Here is a 16,602-nt window from a genome sequence, read left to right on the forward strand (position 1 = left end):
TTGTTGTGCGGGTGGGAAAGACAAATGGAAGGCGCGATTACTTGGTAGCAGGCTGGATTCGACGGTGAAGGAAGGACAGCATCAGCTGGCATGTGACGGTAAGAAAAGGCATTTTCACCTACGATCTGAGGTTTGCACAAGATCCAGATTACTTTCATGACCGCACAATAGAACGGGCGAGGATTCCTTCATGAGCGCATGTGCAAATGTCAAGCCAACCAGGATGCAGTCTCAAGTGTACAGCCAACGAATGCTTGATAGCGCCTCGATGATTGTCAAGCCCAGCTGTGATAAAGATGTCTCTCTACTGGACGCGTGAAAACCCTCTGTCGCGAGCACTGGTGTAGTTACTTCACGCAGCGGAAGGTCTGCATTTGTACCTTGTGTTACAGTTGTGATGACTCTTGCACTGGACACCTTCAAGGGAGAGTTCGCGTCGATGACATGTAAAGGAGAGCGGAGCATCGGACAGACGGACGAAGAGATGTACGAGAATTTTTTTCTAAGGGTAAGAAAATCTTGGTGTATACCTTACAAAGACCTGAACGCCACGCTATGCTTGCTCCAATCAAGATCAAAATACCGTCTACGCAGGCTTTGCTCCGTAGGTTGGCAGTTCAGGGCCCCAAAAAGTATCAGAGTCCTTCTGGAAGTTCTCTCGGTCCATTTTCCGGCGCTTTGCCTTGTGCACGTCCAGATCTGAACCTTGCACCGCGTCGCGTTTTTGCGCCTGGTTCAGCTTGACGAGATCCAACTTGTCAGGATCTTGACAGAGTTTGAGCTTCTTGATGAGTCTCTTAACCTCAGCTCTGTGCTCAGCGTCCATTCTCGCCTGCTCGTCTGCCGGAAGGTGGAGCTTTTGGTGCGATCGATGTGAAGACAGGATCAGGGCGCATTCGCGAAGGGCGACGATAACTTTTTCGTACACTGGCGAAGTAGAAGGCATCTTGACCGAGAGGTAGAAGAGCACGAGCGGCTCATCAGCCAAGAGTAACGCTGCAAGCCAGATCTGGGATGGTGTGTAAAGGAAGTAGACATCTGTAAGGGCGGCGGTCTTCTTCAATGTCTGAGCCGCAGGGGAATATGACTCGCGCATGATGCGATCCGCAAGCTGCTGAGAGGTTGCCTTTGCTGCCAGACCGCCAGTCTTACGTGGCAATTGATGTATTGCGGTACTCAAGTCTGCAGCGGTCTTGTGGATGCTGTGATTCGGTCCTTCGTACTTCCCATTTGCTATGCTCATCATGTCGAGCACTCCACCTTTGAGCGCTCTGAATGGGTGCTTGACATCGAAGTTGAAGCGCAGTGCCTGCACAATGAGATACTCGGGTGCCAGTATCTGCTCTGGGGTGACCTTCGTCTTCTCCGAGGAGATGTTTGTTGCAAAGTGATCCAAGCTCTGGTGTTCGCTCTCAGATTTACCAGCAAGAAACATGGCTGTCCGGCTAATGTTCTGGGCGTGGTAGGTCATGGGCGAGTTGTACAGATAAAAGCGACGCAGGAACTGTACACATGTTGCGATAACGTTGTCACTGAATTTACAGTGTGCGCCTAAGGCCATAGTTCGCTCGCAGAACTCCTCCACAAACGTCATCTCTTCAGTGACTGTCAAGCAGTCCACCTCTTTGTCTGATGTTACCGCATTGGGCGTGTTCGCTCCGCTACCATCGATGCCCGAATTCCCGCTTGTGCTGTCGAGTTCTGCTGCTTGGACGCGCTGGGCGCGTTGTCGCGCAACATTGAGCTTGACGCGCTCGGTGGCTTGGAGGTTTGTTTTTGCGCGTTGGGCGGCGAGTTGCTCGGCGGTGAAAGACCACTGGCGGAACTGCGTCGAGGTGCGGTATAGATCGTCTTCGTTGAGCTTCATTGTGTGTCGAGGCGCGGCGAGCGGGTGCTGAAGCTGTCGTTGTCGCTTTCGCCTTATGATGATGAAGCTCGAAAGCCGGCCGAGGTGACAACTTTAGCCGAGTGGCGTGGGTTGCGGCTTCCCTGTGAACATGAGTTCTCCCAGCTTCCTCACCCTAGCTTTCTAGCTGTGCACATAGCTGCATGTTCACCATCGAGAACGAGGCTATCCAAAGCTTGACCATATCGTCGGTCCTTCTGAGCACTATCAGAGAGTCCAGGAGCCAGGTACAAACACCAGACATGTCTCGGTATGCACCTCGAGAGGTCCCCGTCCAATCACCACACGTCACCGCTCAGGTGTATCGACCTCAATCTTGCTCAACTGACCGAAACAGGACAGCATTGGGATGCTGGCCTTGAGACAAAAGCTCATAAATACCGATCACTCGCCCTTCATTGACCTTTCATCATGATCTGTCGTTTCCTTTCTCCAGTTTCGAACATGACCTCACGCTCGTTGAACATATTCTCACCGTCGTTCTACCGCCAGTCCTCGAAGCACTGCTGCTATTCGATCCTACTCAGTTATACAATGTCGAGTACGAGTGTGTCCTAGGCGATAATTGACAACCTTCCTCACAGCGTTATTCGAACTCATCCGCCTCGCAACATACCACCAAATATCTCAATACCAAGGGCAATTCTCCGCGATCTACGCTCCGCTATCTATGTACTGAGTCACGGTTCCTCCGAGATAAGAGCCGAGGTCTGTTGTGCCGCTGTTGCAATGCATGCTTGCTCCGCTCTGGAACTCCTTGCCAATCCTATCCCGGCTTCAAACGGCACAATTGAAGAGCTCATAGTTCTTTTGCCACCACAACACCACGTTCTGGGGGTAAACACTGCAGTATGCAGCTTCCAGTATCCTTGAAGCTGCCTTGTCTGTCAAAGATATCCGCGGTCTTTTCGCGGTGGCTGAGGGTGCAACCCTACGACCTCTTGGCACCTTCCCAAAGAAGCATAGTGCCCTATTTCCGCTGACGGTCCGTTCAGAAGCTGTTCTACTGGTCCGCCTCGTTACTCCACATGGTGAACGACTGCAGCTTATCGATTTTGAGCTCTAGCTGCTGTCAAATGTCCGGGTTGTAATCAAGCCAAGGATGGTTCTGACTGAGGAGCAAATCAGCGGGCACTTCCCACCTTCCACCAAGACTTCCCCAAGAAGTGCCCAGCTCGCCAGTGCATGCCAACGACAACGTTAATGCTTCTACACGGGTCTTGGTAACGAACATTGGGGTTCGGCAGTAATCTGCGATAGGAAGGTACACGGGGTTACACAGTGAGCGCCAATCTATGGCGTTTCGCACGCGATCAGATGCTGAGTGACAGAATGCTTCCGGGTTGGCCTATGTCGATAGCACGAGGATATAAGATGGGAGAACCTGCACCCGGGTTCTTGGATCATCTCCATCTGCCAACTGTCAAATTGCAGTCGAAATCACAAAGATGAAGTGGACTACCATTGCAACCGCTCTTGCAGCCATGCCTCTGGCATCGGCTGCCGGATACTCTAAGGAGCAGTACCGCTCTGGTGAAGTCATGGAGAAGATGATGGCGGCAAAGGAGGTGCGATATCACACTCTGTTAAATGAATAGCTGCTAATTGAGTCAAAGGGTGCTTGGGCTAAGCAGCGCGCCGCTGGTGCTTACGACAACAAGAAGTGGAAGGATTTCCACAAGAAGCGCGTCAACAAGAATCGCATCGAGTGCGAAAACGGCCGCGTTGAGGCAGTCAAGGGTGACGCCGACCAGACCTACAAGTGCAAGAACATCGTAAGTTTATGCAGTTGAGGTTCGAAATTGCAAGGTGCTAACGCCACCATGGGACTTGTACGATTTCAAGACACACGAGGAACTTGGTAATCCCCCTCCCGTCTCTGAGGGATCTGGTTCGTGGGGATGGACGCACAAGGGCCGTGAGTTCATTGCCATTGGTCAGACCAATGGCACTGCATTTGCGGAGGTCACCTCCAAGGGCGAGCTTGAGTACCTTGGCCGCCTCCCAGCCCAGGCCTCGCCTGTCATCTGGCACGAGATGAAGAGTCTGGGTGATTACCTCTTCGTTGGTTCTGAGGGTGCAGGTCACGGAGTACAGATCTTCGATTTCAAGAAGCTCCTCAAGCTCAGCCCCAAGGAACCAAAGGTCTTTGACCCAGCAACAGACCTCACTGCTTGGTTCAACGACCTCACTGAGGGCGCTGGTATTGCCGGCCGTTCCCACAACGTCGTCACCAACGAGGAGAAGGGCTACGCTGTAGCTGTCGGTTCAGGTGGACGTGCTGGCCGTAACGACACATGTGCTGGAGGTCTCATCTTCATCAACGTCGACGACATCACCAAGCCTTACAAGGAGGGCTGCGCGCCCCAGGACGGTTATGTCCACGACGCTCAGTGCATTGTGTACCGCGGACCCCACAAGAAGTACTACGGCCGCGACATCTGCTACGGCTACAACGAGGACACATTGACCATTTACGACGTCACCAACAAGAAGGGCTTCAACGCCTCGACCGTAATTTCGCGTACCCCCTACAAGGGCGCTTCCTACACTCACCAGGGCTGGGTCCTCGACCCCTACTGGCAGACTCACCTCGTCATGGACGATGAGCTCGACGAGGGTGAGATCGAAGGCGGTATCGACACCGACCCAGAGTCTGTTGCTAAGGACGGATACCCTGCGACCTACATCTGGGACATCACCAACCTCGAGGCTCCCAAGAACACCGGCTACTACAAGTCTACCACGCGCGCCGTCGACCACAACCAGTTTGTGCACGACGGCCTTGCGTACCAGTCCAACTACCAGGCCGGTCTGCGCATTCTCGATGTCAGCTCTATCCCTCGCCACCCTGACGGCTCCCGTGTTGAAGAGATTGCTTACTTTGACGTTTTCCCTGGTGACGATGCTGTTGCCGGTGGTGGTCAGGCGCTCTGGGATGCTGGTACATGGTCACACTACACTTTCCCAAGTGGCTACACCGTGATCAACACTATTGATCGTGGTGCATTTGTTGTTAAGCCTAAGTTTGGTCGTGGAAAGGGCAAGTACTTCGGCCAGTACTAAGCCTACGATTTACAAGAAATGAAAAGTACCAAAGTAACTCATAATGATATTGTAAGATGCATTGAGCATCGCGAGTAATATCTCCAACCATCTCCACAAGTGAAGATATAATGCAGAAATAGGAGTACTGAAATCAAAGGCATTTCGAACTTCAGATGCCACCAGGCTCGGTCCGGTGTTCCGAAGCCAAAGTCGTGAACGTTCGGCGTGCTCACTAAAGATTTCCACCTTCATGACTTGTCTACAGACTTGGCTCACATGGTTCCAATACATATACAAGCAATTGCGGATGCATTGCTCGTATAACAAGCCAGGGACGTGTTACAGAACACAAGATTGATGTTGTGCTGCATGCCGATCAGAGGAGAATAGTGAGAAACAGGCAACTTACTCCGCGCTTTGAGAGTTGTTAGATGTAGAACCTACAAACCCGTATTCAACGTTCTGTGGTCTACACCAAGACTGGTATGCATTTCGTGCGGTGCTCCATACGACCAAGTCATTTCCAAGCAACGTCCACTTTTTTTTTTTTTTTGCAAAAAAGATACTGTATTGTAGGCGGTAAATACAAAATCAAAAGACAGTACATCGACAAACGCACGAACGTATCCCCACAGTTCACCAATCGTTCATCTTGATGCCCGCTCTGCATACTTCTCACCACGATCATGTTCCTGACCAACCGGCTAAAAATAGCTCGCACAGCGGCGCCATCCCGTTCCCCGTTGACGCAATTAGCATCGGAGATGTACATCGCCACTTCCTTAAAGCGCAACACCTCCACCACAGCACAACATTCTGTTGGCCTACTCGACCTGCGCGGTCGTGGCATCGCACTCGCACTCGTTCGTTCCTGCAAATCAAGTCTTCAACCTTGAGCAGATCTCCAATGCTCTCAAAATAACCATGCAACCTTGACAGAATACGAGAGGTTGCAATGTAGGCAGTAAGGAGGACTTCAAGGCGAGGATATGGATGGTGAAGATAGTCATGCCATGACAGCACGACGGCCAAAGTACGTATTTTCTGAATAGAGGAGTGGGATGGTTGGGGGTATGTTTGTTAACGATATGAAGCTGTGAGCCTGAGCCAGGTTGTCGAGAAGCCTACCCCCAACACTACTGTTTTCGGCAGCGCGCCGCTGAAGAGTGATACTGTTGAGGTTACTGAGGCTACTGCTAAAGTGCACGATGCCCAGTTGAATGTTGGAAAAGCATAATCATAACATAATGTTTGACCACTCAATTGGATTCTTCTGTTGTGAACAAAGTCATGAAACATGTCTGAGTACAGTACATGTGTGAACAATACCGGACGCCGCCGCCGATGATGGTGTATAATCTGAATGACAAACGCCTGTGCATCCAAGCCTCTTCTTGTCACTAAGGTCTTCTTCGCTCTTGCTTGCCGCCTCACGCCTCGCCGAACAGTCGCGCAGTGATGTCGCCCATGTACGCTTCCTCCAATTCATAGTCCTCACCCCCCATCTTGTCGATACCAACGTACTCGAATGCGCCAACCACCGCTTCGACGTCGAACCCCATGGCGACAAATCGGTCGACGAGGTCTTTGTTGTATCCGTGGTACCTGATCCTGTATTAGCAAATCACGAAGAGAGACCCAAAAGTACAGGGCACGTACGCTGCCAGCTTGACCTTCTCTTCATTGTGTTTGGCCTCCTGGCGTTTCTTTGTGATCGACTCTGCTGTAGCACCACCGCTGCCTTCAGCCATCTCCTTCTTGGGGGCGCCGGCGTACTTGACCGCCCACTCGCGGGCCTTGTGCTCGAACTCAGCGGGGTTGCGGATCAGCATGCTGGCAACCTCTGCGTCTTGTGGGTCTTTCGGTTCGGGGGTGGAGAGGAGGGACTGGAGGGAGATAAGGGCGGATTTGATCGTCAGGACTGGCGACCATTGTGACGATAATGTGTCCAAGCAGATGGCGCCCTGTCTAATCAGCATCCTCCCGTTTGTATGGATTTGGAGGACTCACTGTCTGCGAGCTGACATTGGGGTGCCATATCTTGGTCTCGAACTTCATGTTCGGTGGTCGAAATGGATACTCGCTAGGGATCTTGATGTCGACATGGTATGTGGCACCCTCGTACGGTGTGTCTGGCGGTCCAAAGAACTGGCCGTGAAGATGTGTAAGATCATCGCCGTTCCCTGCAGGCTCTACTAGGATCTGCGAGAGCTTATCGTTTTTGATGTCGGCGATCTCTTTGGCGATACGCCTGGCACGATTGGAGGCCATTGTGGGAGTAAGATACGGTCGAAATGTGAGGGTGTGGAGAAGAGGGGAGAGGGGAGGGAGCTGAGTTCGGTAATGGGCAGGCAGCGAGCGGTGCTAGCTCTGTGCAGAAGGTCAGCCTGAGGCTCAAAAGGCAGCAGCTGCCAGGTGGGGCAGGCCAGTACGTCACGGCAAGTGTATGGTCATACAGGCTCCTTTCTCGAGGTTGCCGCAGAATCGACTTACGCTGGTTGCAGTGGTCGCGTGAAGGAGTGTGGTGGCTATCAAGAGTACCTCAGAGCCGCCGACGTGGGGGAGCTGGAGGTGATTTAGAGCGGGGCCGAGCACGACTGCTGTTTCTCACGTGGTTATGGGGTGTGGATGGAGGGGAGTCAGAGAGGAGGAGCAGCAGTGGTATGTATATTCAATGGTATATAAAGGGCATGCGTGCATTTGACGTGTCTGTTGTTCTATGGCGAGTGAGGCGGGCGCCGTGAGAGGTGAAGCAGTGGCGTCAGAGCTTGGCAAGTTGACCGAGCTCCGACTGGCGTGAATCAGCTCGATGCGGCCAGCATCAACATTACAAACACCATCACCGCCTCACCACCACCGTCACCTGCAGCAGTGCCTGCACCCTCCGAACACTTTCCCGACACCTCACACAAGACCTTCGACAGCAGAGCCGCCTACGTGATCGCGTGGCATGGTACGCTCGCCCCCATGTGAAACGCGGCGGCGTGTATACTGACAATATCCAGGGTAACCAGCAGTCTAGCGCTGGAGGCGGAGGCCCTCCCGGCGACGATAAGAGCAAGAAGGACAAGGTACGTTCTTTTGATACACAGATCACTGCTGTCCGCATTCCTACATCTGCCTCGCCGCCCACCGTCGGTCTATGATACTTACGTTTGCCCGCAGAAGGAGAAGCCAAAGTACGAGCCGCCACCACAGCCCACCACCCGCATCGGCAGGAAGAAGAAGAAGGCTGCCGGTCCAAGCGCCGCCGCGAAGCTCCCCACCATCTACCCCACGGCACGATGCAAACTACGGTACCTGCGCATGCAGCGCATCCATGACCATCTGCTGCTAGAGGAGGAGTACGTCGAGAATCAGGAGCGGATCCGCAAGGCAAAGGCCGTCAAGGAGGGAGCAGCGCCCGTGAACGTCAACGCCGATCCGGAAGCCGCCGACCGAAATGCCGATGAGAGGTCGCGGGTTGACGACATGCGAGGCAGCCCCATGGGTGTTGGTAACCTCGAGGAACTTATCGACGACGACCACGCCATCGTTTCGAGCGCGACCGGCCCCGAGTACTACGTCTCGATTATGTCCTTCGTCGACAAAGACCTCCTCGAGCCTGGCGCCAGCATTCTGCTGCATCACAAGTCGGTGTCTGTCGTTGGTGTGCTTACAGATGACGCGGATCCGCTGGTGTCGGTCATGAAGTTGGACAAGGCGCCCACAGAATCATATGCAGATATCGGTGGTCTGGAGCAGCAGATCCAGGAGGTACGAGAGGCTGTAGAGCTTCCTCTGTTACATCCTGAGCTGTACGAGGAGATGGGTATCAAGCCACCGAAGGGTGTCATCCTGTACGGCGCGCCTGGTACCGGAAAGACGCTGTTGGCAAAGGCCGTCGCAAACCAGACCAGTGCCACTTTCCTGCGTATCGTAGGAAGTGAGCTGATTCAGAAGTACCTCGGTGACGGGCCTAGGCTTGTGCGACAGCTGTTCCAGACTGCTGCTGAGAATGCGCCTTCTATCGTCTTCATCGACGAGATCGATGCCATCGGTACCAAGCGTTACGATTCGACATCAGGCGGTGAGCGTGAAATTCAGCGAACTATGCTGGAGCTGCTCAACCAACTTGACGGCTTCGACGACCGTGGTGATGTCAAGGTCATCATGGCTACCAACAAGATCGACACTCTCGATCCCGCCTTGATCCGTCCTGGTCGTATTGACCGAAAGATTCTCTTCGAGAACCCGGACCGTAAGTCTTTGCAACTAGAAAACTTTGAATGTACACTAACAGATGGTAGAACACACAAAGAAGAAGATCTTTACCCTGCACACCTCCAAGATGTCTCTCAACGAGGATGTCGACCTTGACGAGTTCATCAACCAAAAGGATGACCTGTCCGGTGCTGATATCAAGGCCATCTGCTCTGAAGCTGGCTTGTTGGCCCTTCGCGAACGCAGGATGCGGGTACAGATGGATGACTTCCGCAGCGCCAGAGAGCGTGTGCTGAAGACGAAGAGCGAGGGAGAGCCCGAGGGGCTGTACTTGTAGGCGTAACAAGAGGATGTATTGGACACGACATGACTTCAAGACTCAAGACCTCATTGATGTGTATCAGTACGCACAGATAGGCGCTTTGCGCGGTAGACTAATGCTCACCAAGTCAAGCCGTCTCATGTTCGAAGCAATCTCCCACAGGTAACTCTGTACCGGACGTGGCTTCTTGTAGGTTCGCCCCGGCTGTGCTCTCCTCCTACATCACCGTGATCAACAAGTCCCCCTCTCAACCATTATTTCTCATTGAAACATTGATATAGACGAAACCTCATCGTAGAGACCATTAGCACCCTGAGTTGCGCCGAAGATAGCGACGTCCTCATTACCAACGTTAGTACGTTAGGCCTCACCTGGAAGGTATTCAGCACTAAGATTACTACAAGCTCTGTTGCGGCGTCACCATGGATTCAAAATGCCAGCGCACAACTTCGAAGCCTGCTCACCTTTACTTTGATCACTGCGCTGGTCTCCCGGACGTGACAGGTGAGAGAGTTTCGCTACGCCTCCTGCAACTTAGGCATATATAGCAGCTCATCTCCGCGTCCATCACCTCTCCTACCTCCTCCACAACCTTGTCAACCTTGTCAACCTTGCTAATCGTAGACTCGACCAACCTGCTCGGACTCCACCCATATTTACGCTTGACACGATCGCCCTCACGATGATCCCGGGAGACATTGGCGATGTTCCAACGCTGGCTTGTCTCAACAAGCCGCAGAAGCGAGCGCTGATCTTGCGCGACCAGCTTCGATACCTCGAACCAGCTCACCTAGACACCTTCCTTAACGGCGTCACCGCAGATGAGCCACCCACGTACAAGAACGTCAGCGGTACAGTATATCCTCCGCTTGCGCAGGTTACCATCAAGGAGGATGCTACCCGTTTCGACCTTGGCAATGTCCAGTTTCCAGAAGAAGGTGGAGCAACATACCGGGCTTATCTGACGGTGGAAGACGAGCGTTTTGAGATGCGGACTGAGGACGCATTACCGAAGGATGATGCTGAGCTGGGGTCGGTGGGCATCCATCGTTTCGTCGCAGAGAACATGTTCCCACTCTTCAAGGCGAAGTACAAGACCATACACGCAAGGATGGAGAAGATCAACGAGGCGAGACGTGTTGCGTACAACATGCTCGATCATCCACCAGCGAAGTTCGAAGAAGGAGAGGTATGTCCAGTGCGTAGAGGTGCTTTGTTTCCTAGATACACCCTCGTCTACGGTTTTACGATTCACCGTTTCGAGGTACTTCCTGACATTGCCTCAGACACTTGCCAGGCTACAGGCGGCAAAGTCTAAGGCCAACGAAGACTCCTCTCGAGGTAAGTTTACATTTCCATCATAGGCATGGCAACATCCAACGCACTGTAGATGGAAGCTCCCGCAAGCGCAAAGAGATCACGAAGCACATATCGAATAAACGTCAACGTGTCGGCCTAGAGACGATCCCCAATAACGTCAAGAGTGAGACATTCAACACCATACCTGCGCAGATCAAAGTGGATCTTTTCAACAACATCGTCAAGACCGCTTTTCCCAACTTCGACAATTTGATCGTTGCGTCCTGGAACGTTGTCTCGGTATACGCCAACGTTGGCAGTGACTTCCCGGAACTCCACAAAGCTGTCGTTGAGCTCAAAGGCGCACTCGAAGAGTTCGAGAGTGCTTACGCTCCACCTCGCACCAAGAGTGGAAAGGGTAGGAAGGAAGCCACGGCCAGTCAGCATAGCGGCGTGAGCGGAAGTCGCACGGCCACGCCGGTGCCTGCGACGGTCAAAGAAGCCAGGAGTACGCCGGTGCCAGCAGCTCGATCGAACGTGGCTGCAGCGACCCAGGCACAAGAGGACAACAGTGTCATAGATCAACGCTACGAAGAGGACGAAGACGATTCCCAGCACCAGATGCCACCTCCTCATATCCTACAAGCGAGTCAACAGCACCAAGACGAAGGCGTCAAGGAAGACGAGCGCCAGCCAGAACCTCCCGCGATTAGCACTCGCGCTCAATCAGTCCCTCGCCATATGCCCGAAAGCAACCTGACGACCTCCAGGCCAACGCGAAACTCGACCCCATCCTCGCCAAATGAACACCACCTACAAACACCCCGCGAGCGCCTGCGCAAGATCCGCAACCGCTCCGCTGACTCGCATAGCACACCAGGAACATACGAACACCTCCAAGCCCCTGGTTCCGAGCTCATGCGCAAGCGCCAGGAGTACACGGCTTCGCTCAGCAAGGCGAATCGCAACAGCACTGGAGCTGCGCTGGGCCACCATACGCAGGAAGAGGATGAGGATGAGCAGTACGAAAATGAACGCGATCAGTATGGTAGTAGGGAGTGGCAGCGCAGGCCGAGTTCCGGAAGTGGAAACGGTCAGATGCAGCTAGCGTTCTTGGGCAATTCGGTGCTCGGTGCGAAGAAGCCTATGGGTTCCGCGCCTGTGGCTCCTATGCTGCATATGAGGAAGGATGGGGGTGGAGCGAATGGGGGAAATGGGGCTGGGAGGCGTGGGTACTAAAGTGGTCATCATGGCTATGTGATGTTTGGTGTTTGAGTTAACCGGGTATTTCGAGGCGGGAGGATTTGGACTTGGGAATTTTATGACTTTGGAGTTTCGGGATGGTGGTCCTGGATGACTTTGTTTGCTTTGCTTTCTACAAACATCCACACCTCAACGACAACGCTCTCGCCAGAACTCCTCATCTACTGCTGTGGCTCCTTCAAATTCACTTCCACCCCCTCGCCCTTCTGCCAGAATTCAAGCACCTTCTTCGCGATATTGGCCGGGTTCAAAACCTTGTTCTTCGGATCGACTACTCCTTCCACGCTGATCAAACCGCAATGAACTCCACTCTCACCAAAGGCACGGTTCAAGGAGATTACTTGCGTGCGCTGCGCGCCTTTGACCAGGGAGAGTGAGATTAGTTGCGGCACGGGGTCCCAGGGGAGGTGCGAGTTGGTGACTAGAAGCGCGGGCTTGGAGGTCGGGGAGGATTTGGAGGTTGATTGGAGGAGCGGGATGTAGTGCTGAGAGATTAGGTGGAGGGCGAGGACGGTGACCTAGAGAAGATTAGACTTTAGGATACCTGGGGTTTAATGCTTCTGTGAAGATGGTGGTATGGGGGATGTTTGCTGGAAATGGAAAGCGTGCTCAGATGAGATGAGGTAGGAGACTCTACGTACCCTGAGATCATCCTCGATCTCCTTCACATCGACGTCCAGAACTGGATCGGTGGGCTTGATTCGTGCCGCGTTGTAGTATACTACTTCGATATCTTCGCCTTTGGTCAGGTCATCGAGTTGCGAGAGAACCTTGGGGATGGAATCCAGGTCGCTCAGGTCGGCGCGCAGAGTATCGACCTTGACGTTTGAGGCAGCCTTCTGGACGAACACGGCGGCTTCATTTTGCAGACGGTCGGTGTTGCGCCCGAGGAGGACGATGTGGTCGATGCTGCCGCTGGATGCGAATGTGGCTGCGACGTTATCGCCGATTCCGGGGCCGGCGCCGAAGAGGAGGAGTGTTCGTGACATTCTCAAGATAATTCCGTCGAAGCTATGAGTGTTGAATAGGATTGGAGCTTGGATTGGGACGTTGTGTTGATTCTATAGCGGACTGGTGTCCGACTTTATACCATTACAGCCTCGCCATTACGCTGGTCATCAATTGACGACACCTATCATACAGCTTACCAATTCGTCATCTAGCCCTACCACGACTACAACCTATGCAAAGCTGACTGTATACGCAGTAAACTTGCAAAAGGTATTGGTGAAGCCCCCACACAGGATTACATATCGAGCAGCTTCATCTGCTTACTCACACTTTAGGCACAACGCTGACGACTGCTTGTCTACGAAGTTGAAACACAGTGGCTTCTTGCACTATGCACAAGGTTTACTAATGATGTCGAAACGCGATGGATTAGAATCCCCACGTCGAAGTGTAGCGTGCCGCTCTCAACGTAGCGTCCCCGCGGGCGGCGCGTTGATGTCATCCTGCAGGCAGAACTTCGAGCACGAGATTCGTGAGGCTGGGCCTTCTGTTCAAGCTCACGAACGCGGTCTGTCAGTCGTCAGGTTTACTGTGCATGTGCAGCAATGGACTTTTCCGCGGAAGATGATGAGGCTTTGCGCCAGTTTATGCCGACTCAGTTTGGCAGGAAAGAGGGAGATGTAGATGTTGAGGCGCAAATTGAGCGCTGTCGGAGACCGGTGGTGGATGAGAGCAGGCAGGGCAAGAAGGTGGAAGATAAGGACTCTGACGATGACAGCGACGACGATGATGAGGATGAGGATGAGTTCCCGGTCTCCCATGAGCTGGTTATCAAAACGCATGACCGCGCTGTTACCACTATTGCGCTCGACCCTTCAGGCACGCGGATGGTGACGGGGAGTAACGACTGCACATTGAAGCTGCACGATCTCAGTTCGCTGACACCAAGTACGATACGCGCGTTCAAGACGGTCGATCCGTTCGCTACGAAGCCCTCGCAGACCGCAGAGTCGCATCTGATTCATCAGGTCCTGATCAGTCCGCTCTCTGGAAGCCAGTTTCTGTGCGTCACGGCGACGCCGCAAGCAAGGCTGTTTAGCAGAGATGGTGACCTCACTGCAGAGTATGTCAAGGGAGACATGTATCTGAGGGACAAGCACAACACGAAGGGACACACAGCAGACCTTACGAGCGCTGCATGGCATCCAACGAACAGGGACAGATTTGTGACTGCGGGTACGGACAGCACGGTGCGCATATGGGATGTCAATAAGAGGATGAAGCAGGAGGAGGTCATAGTGCACAAATCGCGGGCAGCGGGGAGTGCGGGAATGACGAGAATGACGGCGGTTGCTTGGGGCGCTGCAGCTGAAGGTGGCAGCAGCATACTAGTATCTGCAGCGCTTGATGGCAGTCTAGTCATGTGGGGTGGAGAAGGCCCATATCACCGCCCTTCAGCGGAGATTCGCGATGCGCACGAGAAGGATACTTGGACAAGCGGACTGGATATCAGCGCCGACGGAAGACTGGTCATAACAAGAGGTGGAGACGACATGATCAAGCTGTGGGACTTACGAAAGTTCAAGACACCGCTCAACACAACATCACATCCCTCGACATCATCACAGTACCCAACATCGAACATCAAGTTTGCGCCAAACTCGGCGAGCATCATCACAGGTTCCGAGACCGGCCACCTACACATCCTCAACCCAGCAACACTCCGTCCAGAGCTCGTCACCCCAGTCACCCCAGGCTCGCCTCTCATCACAGTAAACTGGCATCCCAAGCTCAACCAGATCTTCACCGGCTCCGCCAACGGCCAAACAACCATCCTCTTCAACCCCACTCTCTCCACAGCCGGCGCGCTCACCATCCTCAGCAAAGCGCCCAAAAAGCGGCACCTCGACGACGACCCCAACCTCACCGTGGACATGGACCCGCTTGGCATGGCCGGCGAAGACCAAGGAGGTAAAGCTACGCCAGGCTCCTTCTCAGCGCGGCACCCTACCATCGGGCTCACAGCGTCCGGCAAGAGTCGCGACCCGCGGCGCCCGCATATTCCCGCTGTCACGCCGTTTGCGAAGAGCACGCCGGATCAGAAGTATGTCATGGAGCAAATTGAGGGGAGTGATATGCGCGATGAGGATCCGAGGGAGGCACTGCTCAAGTATGCGCCGAAAGCCGGGGAGAAGAATGTTTTTACGGGGGCGTGGGATAAGACGCAGCCCAAGCAGATATACAAAGACTACGATAGTGATGAGGATGAGCCGGCGGGGAAGAGAGCGAAGAGGCAGTAGTGGGGATTGATTGGTTTAACGTCCTATGTGAGTCTAAGACTATGGAAGACGAATAGTAGTGGAGAGCTCTGGTGAGGAATCACGTTGAGCTGCACTGGAGACTTCGGATGGATAGATTATACCCAGAAATCAACAAGCATCGTACAAATAGCACGACATGTTTATCATATTGATTTCACGGCAGCTATGTGGATGATTGCGAGCCAGTGACTCAGCAATGGCCTCGGTGAATTAGTGCTTGGCAGAACGCGCCCCTGACTTGCGCGTGTCGCGTCTCCTCCATCTCTACCCACCAAACACCCCCACCGCCAACCGCCCGCCATCTGTCTCACATCCATCTTCCACGCCATCAACCCTCCTCCCACAAACACCGCCGAAATGTTTGCTTCGTCCTTGCGTACCGCCGCGCCACGCGCATTCACACGTTCCTTCAGCTCGTCGCCGGCCAGCCAACTCGCGCGCATGACGGTCGTCGGGCGTCTGGGCGTCGCGCCCGAGGAAGTCACCATCTCGGGCGACCGCACACTGGTCAGATATGTTATTGGCAGCTCGTTCGGCAAGGGCGAGGAGAAGAAGACGAGCTGGTTCAGGGTCGCGAGCTTTGTGCAGGGCGCGCAGAAGGACTTTCTGATGGGTGTGCCTAAGGGGTGAGTTCACCAGAGTCTGAAGAATGCGCCCGTTTGGACTGTCGAGATGTGTTGAGAGGCGCATCGGCGAAGCGCAATGGAAGCCATCGGACGGTTTGAGCAGTTTCAGTATGGGATGGTGGCTAATGTGTGTGTGTGTGAGGATAGATCCCTGCTCTACGTCGACGCCGATGCGCGCATGGAGGTCTTCACCGATGCTGAGGGCAACAAGCGCTCCAATCTGAGCTTGGTCGCGAGGAACTTTGATGTCCTGTCCCGCGCCCGCACCGACGATGTGGCTGAGACCAACGACGAGGGTCTTGTGCAGGAGGCTTCTAGGTAGGCAAACATCTCGGTGATGAGATGTTTTGTGTACGATTTGCCGCTATACCTTGTAATGAAGACGATTTGCCGCACAATCGGAGGAACGGTGCTGTCGGCTTCACGTTTGGAACTTGTACGAGATATCAGAGTGTATACCATTGCAACGGCTTTCCTGTGTACGATCTCTGCTCCTGTACAAGTATGAGTGGAGGCGTTTTGCGCGCTGTCTGGACGGTACTCTGTGCAATACTGCGACTATGGTGGTCAACACATGTACGCCACGGCATATGAACTGAGCTCCAACCTTCAACCATCTTTCGAAGCTTGGATCCAGACGGCTCCAGACGGCTCCAGTGACCG

The 16,602-nt window shown here is 53.7% G+C and overlaps 8 protein-coding genes across 8 annotated transcripts; 5 read left to right on the forward strand and 3 right to left on the reverse strand.

Moving 5' to 3' along the window:
* Positions 1-511: 511 nt before the first annotated feature.
* Positions 512-1,884, reverse strand: BU25DRAFT_408326 (cyclin-like protein). The gene has a single exon (XM_033705784.1). It carries the CDS (start codon positions 1,865-1,867, stop codon positions 587-589), a length of 1,281 nt encoding a protein of 426 aa, XP_033564563.1. The 5' UTR covers positions 1,868-1,884; the 3' UTR covers positions 512-586.
* Positions 1,885-3,354: 1,470 nt separating this feature from the next.
* Positions 3,355-4,972, forward strand: BU25DRAFT_335386 (uncharacterized protein; the record flags this gene model as incomplete). Its single annotated transcript, XM_033702585.1, has 3 exons — positions 3,355-3,474; positions 3,523-3,681; positions 3,716-4,972. 3 exons carry the CDS (start codon positions 3,355-3,357, stop codon positions 4,970-4,972), a joined length of 1,536 nt encoding a protein of 511 aa, XP_033564564.1.
* A 1,232-nt stretch (positions 4,973-6,204) lies between these two features.
* BU25DRAFT_408328 (uncharacterized protein) lies at positions 6,205-7,661 on the reverse strand. The gene is made up of 4 exons (XM_033705785.1): positions 7,448-7,661; positions 6,965-7,324; positions 6,614-6,918; positions 6,205-6,559 (listed from the first exon to the last, which is right to left on the reverse strand). The coding sequence occupies exons 2-4, from the start codon at positions 7,223-7,225 to the stop codon at positions 6,385-6,387; spliced, it is 741 nt and encodes a 246-aa protein (XP_033564565.1). The 5' UTR covers positions 7,226-7,324; positions 7,448-7,661; the 3' UTR covers positions 6,205-6,384.
* Positions 7,662-7,689: 28 nt separating this feature from the next.
* Positions 7,690-9,656, forward strand: BU25DRAFT_408329 (26S protease-like protein regulatory subunit 4). The gene is made up of 4 exons (XM_033705786.1): positions 7,690-7,907; positions 7,960-8,025; positions 8,120-9,194; positions 9,244-9,656. Exons 1-4 carry the CDS (start codon positions 7,905-7,907, stop codon positions 9,492-9,494), a joined length of 1,395 nt encoding a protein of 464 aa, XP_033564566.1. The 5' UTR covers positions 7,690-7,904; the 3' UTR covers positions 9,495-9,656.
* A 427-nt stretch (positions 9,657-10,083) lies between these two features.
* On the forward strand, positions 10,084-12,017 carry BU25DRAFT_489163 (uncharacterized protein; the record flags this gene model as incomplete). The annotated part of the gene is made up of 3 exons (XM_033711404.1): positions 10,084-10,668; positions 10,766-10,820; positions 10,870-12,017. The coding sequence occupies exons 1-3, from the start codon at positions 10,162-10,164 to the stop codon at positions 12,015-12,017; spliced, it is 1,710 nt and encodes a 569-aa protein (XP_033564567.1). The 5' UTR covers positions 10,084-10,161.
* A 104-nt stretch (positions 12,018-12,121) lies between these two features.
* On the reverse strand, positions 12,122-13,424 carry BU25DRAFT_408330 (NAD(P)-binding protein). The gene is made up of 2 exons (XM_033705787.1): positions 12,683-13,424; positions 12,122-12,559 (listed from the first exon to the last, which is right to left on the reverse strand). Exons 1-2 carry the CDS (start codon positions 13,028-13,030, stop codon positions 12,203-12,205), a joined length of 705 nt encoding a protein of 234 aa, XP_033564568.1. The 5' UTR covers positions 13,031-13,424; the 3' UTR covers positions 12,122-12,202.
* Positions 13,375-15,445, forward strand: BU25DRAFT_408331 (WD40 repeat-like protein). Its single transcript, XM_033705788.1, has one exon. The coding sequence runs from the start codon at positions 13,598-13,600 to the stop codon at positions 15,290-15,292; it is 1,695 nt and encodes a 564-aa protein (XP_033564569.1). The 5' UTR covers positions 13,375-13,597; the 3' UTR covers positions 15,293-15,445.
* Positions 15,446-15,591: 146 nt separating this feature from the next.
* BU25DRAFT_362551 (uncharacterized protein) lies at positions 15,592-16,568 on the forward strand. Its single transcript, XM_033703741.1, has 2 exons — positions 15,592-15,939; positions 16,087-16,568. The coding sequence occupies exons 1-2, from the start codon at positions 15,671-15,673 to the stop codon at positions 16,259-16,261; spliced, it is 444 nt and encodes a 147-aa protein (XP_033564570.1). The 5' UTR covers positions 15,592-15,670; the 3' UTR covers positions 16,262-16,568.
* Positions 16,569-16,602: the final 34 nt, after the last annotated feature.

This window comes from Macroventuria anomochaeta, assembly GCF_010093625.1.
Source record: "Macroventuria anomochaeta strain CBS 525.71 unplaced genomic scaffold BU25scaffold_7, whole genome shotgun sequence".
Classification (NCBI taxonomy): Eukaryota; Fungi; Ascomycota; class Dothideomycetes; order Pleosporales; family Didymellaceae; genus Macroventuria; species Macroventuria anomochaeta.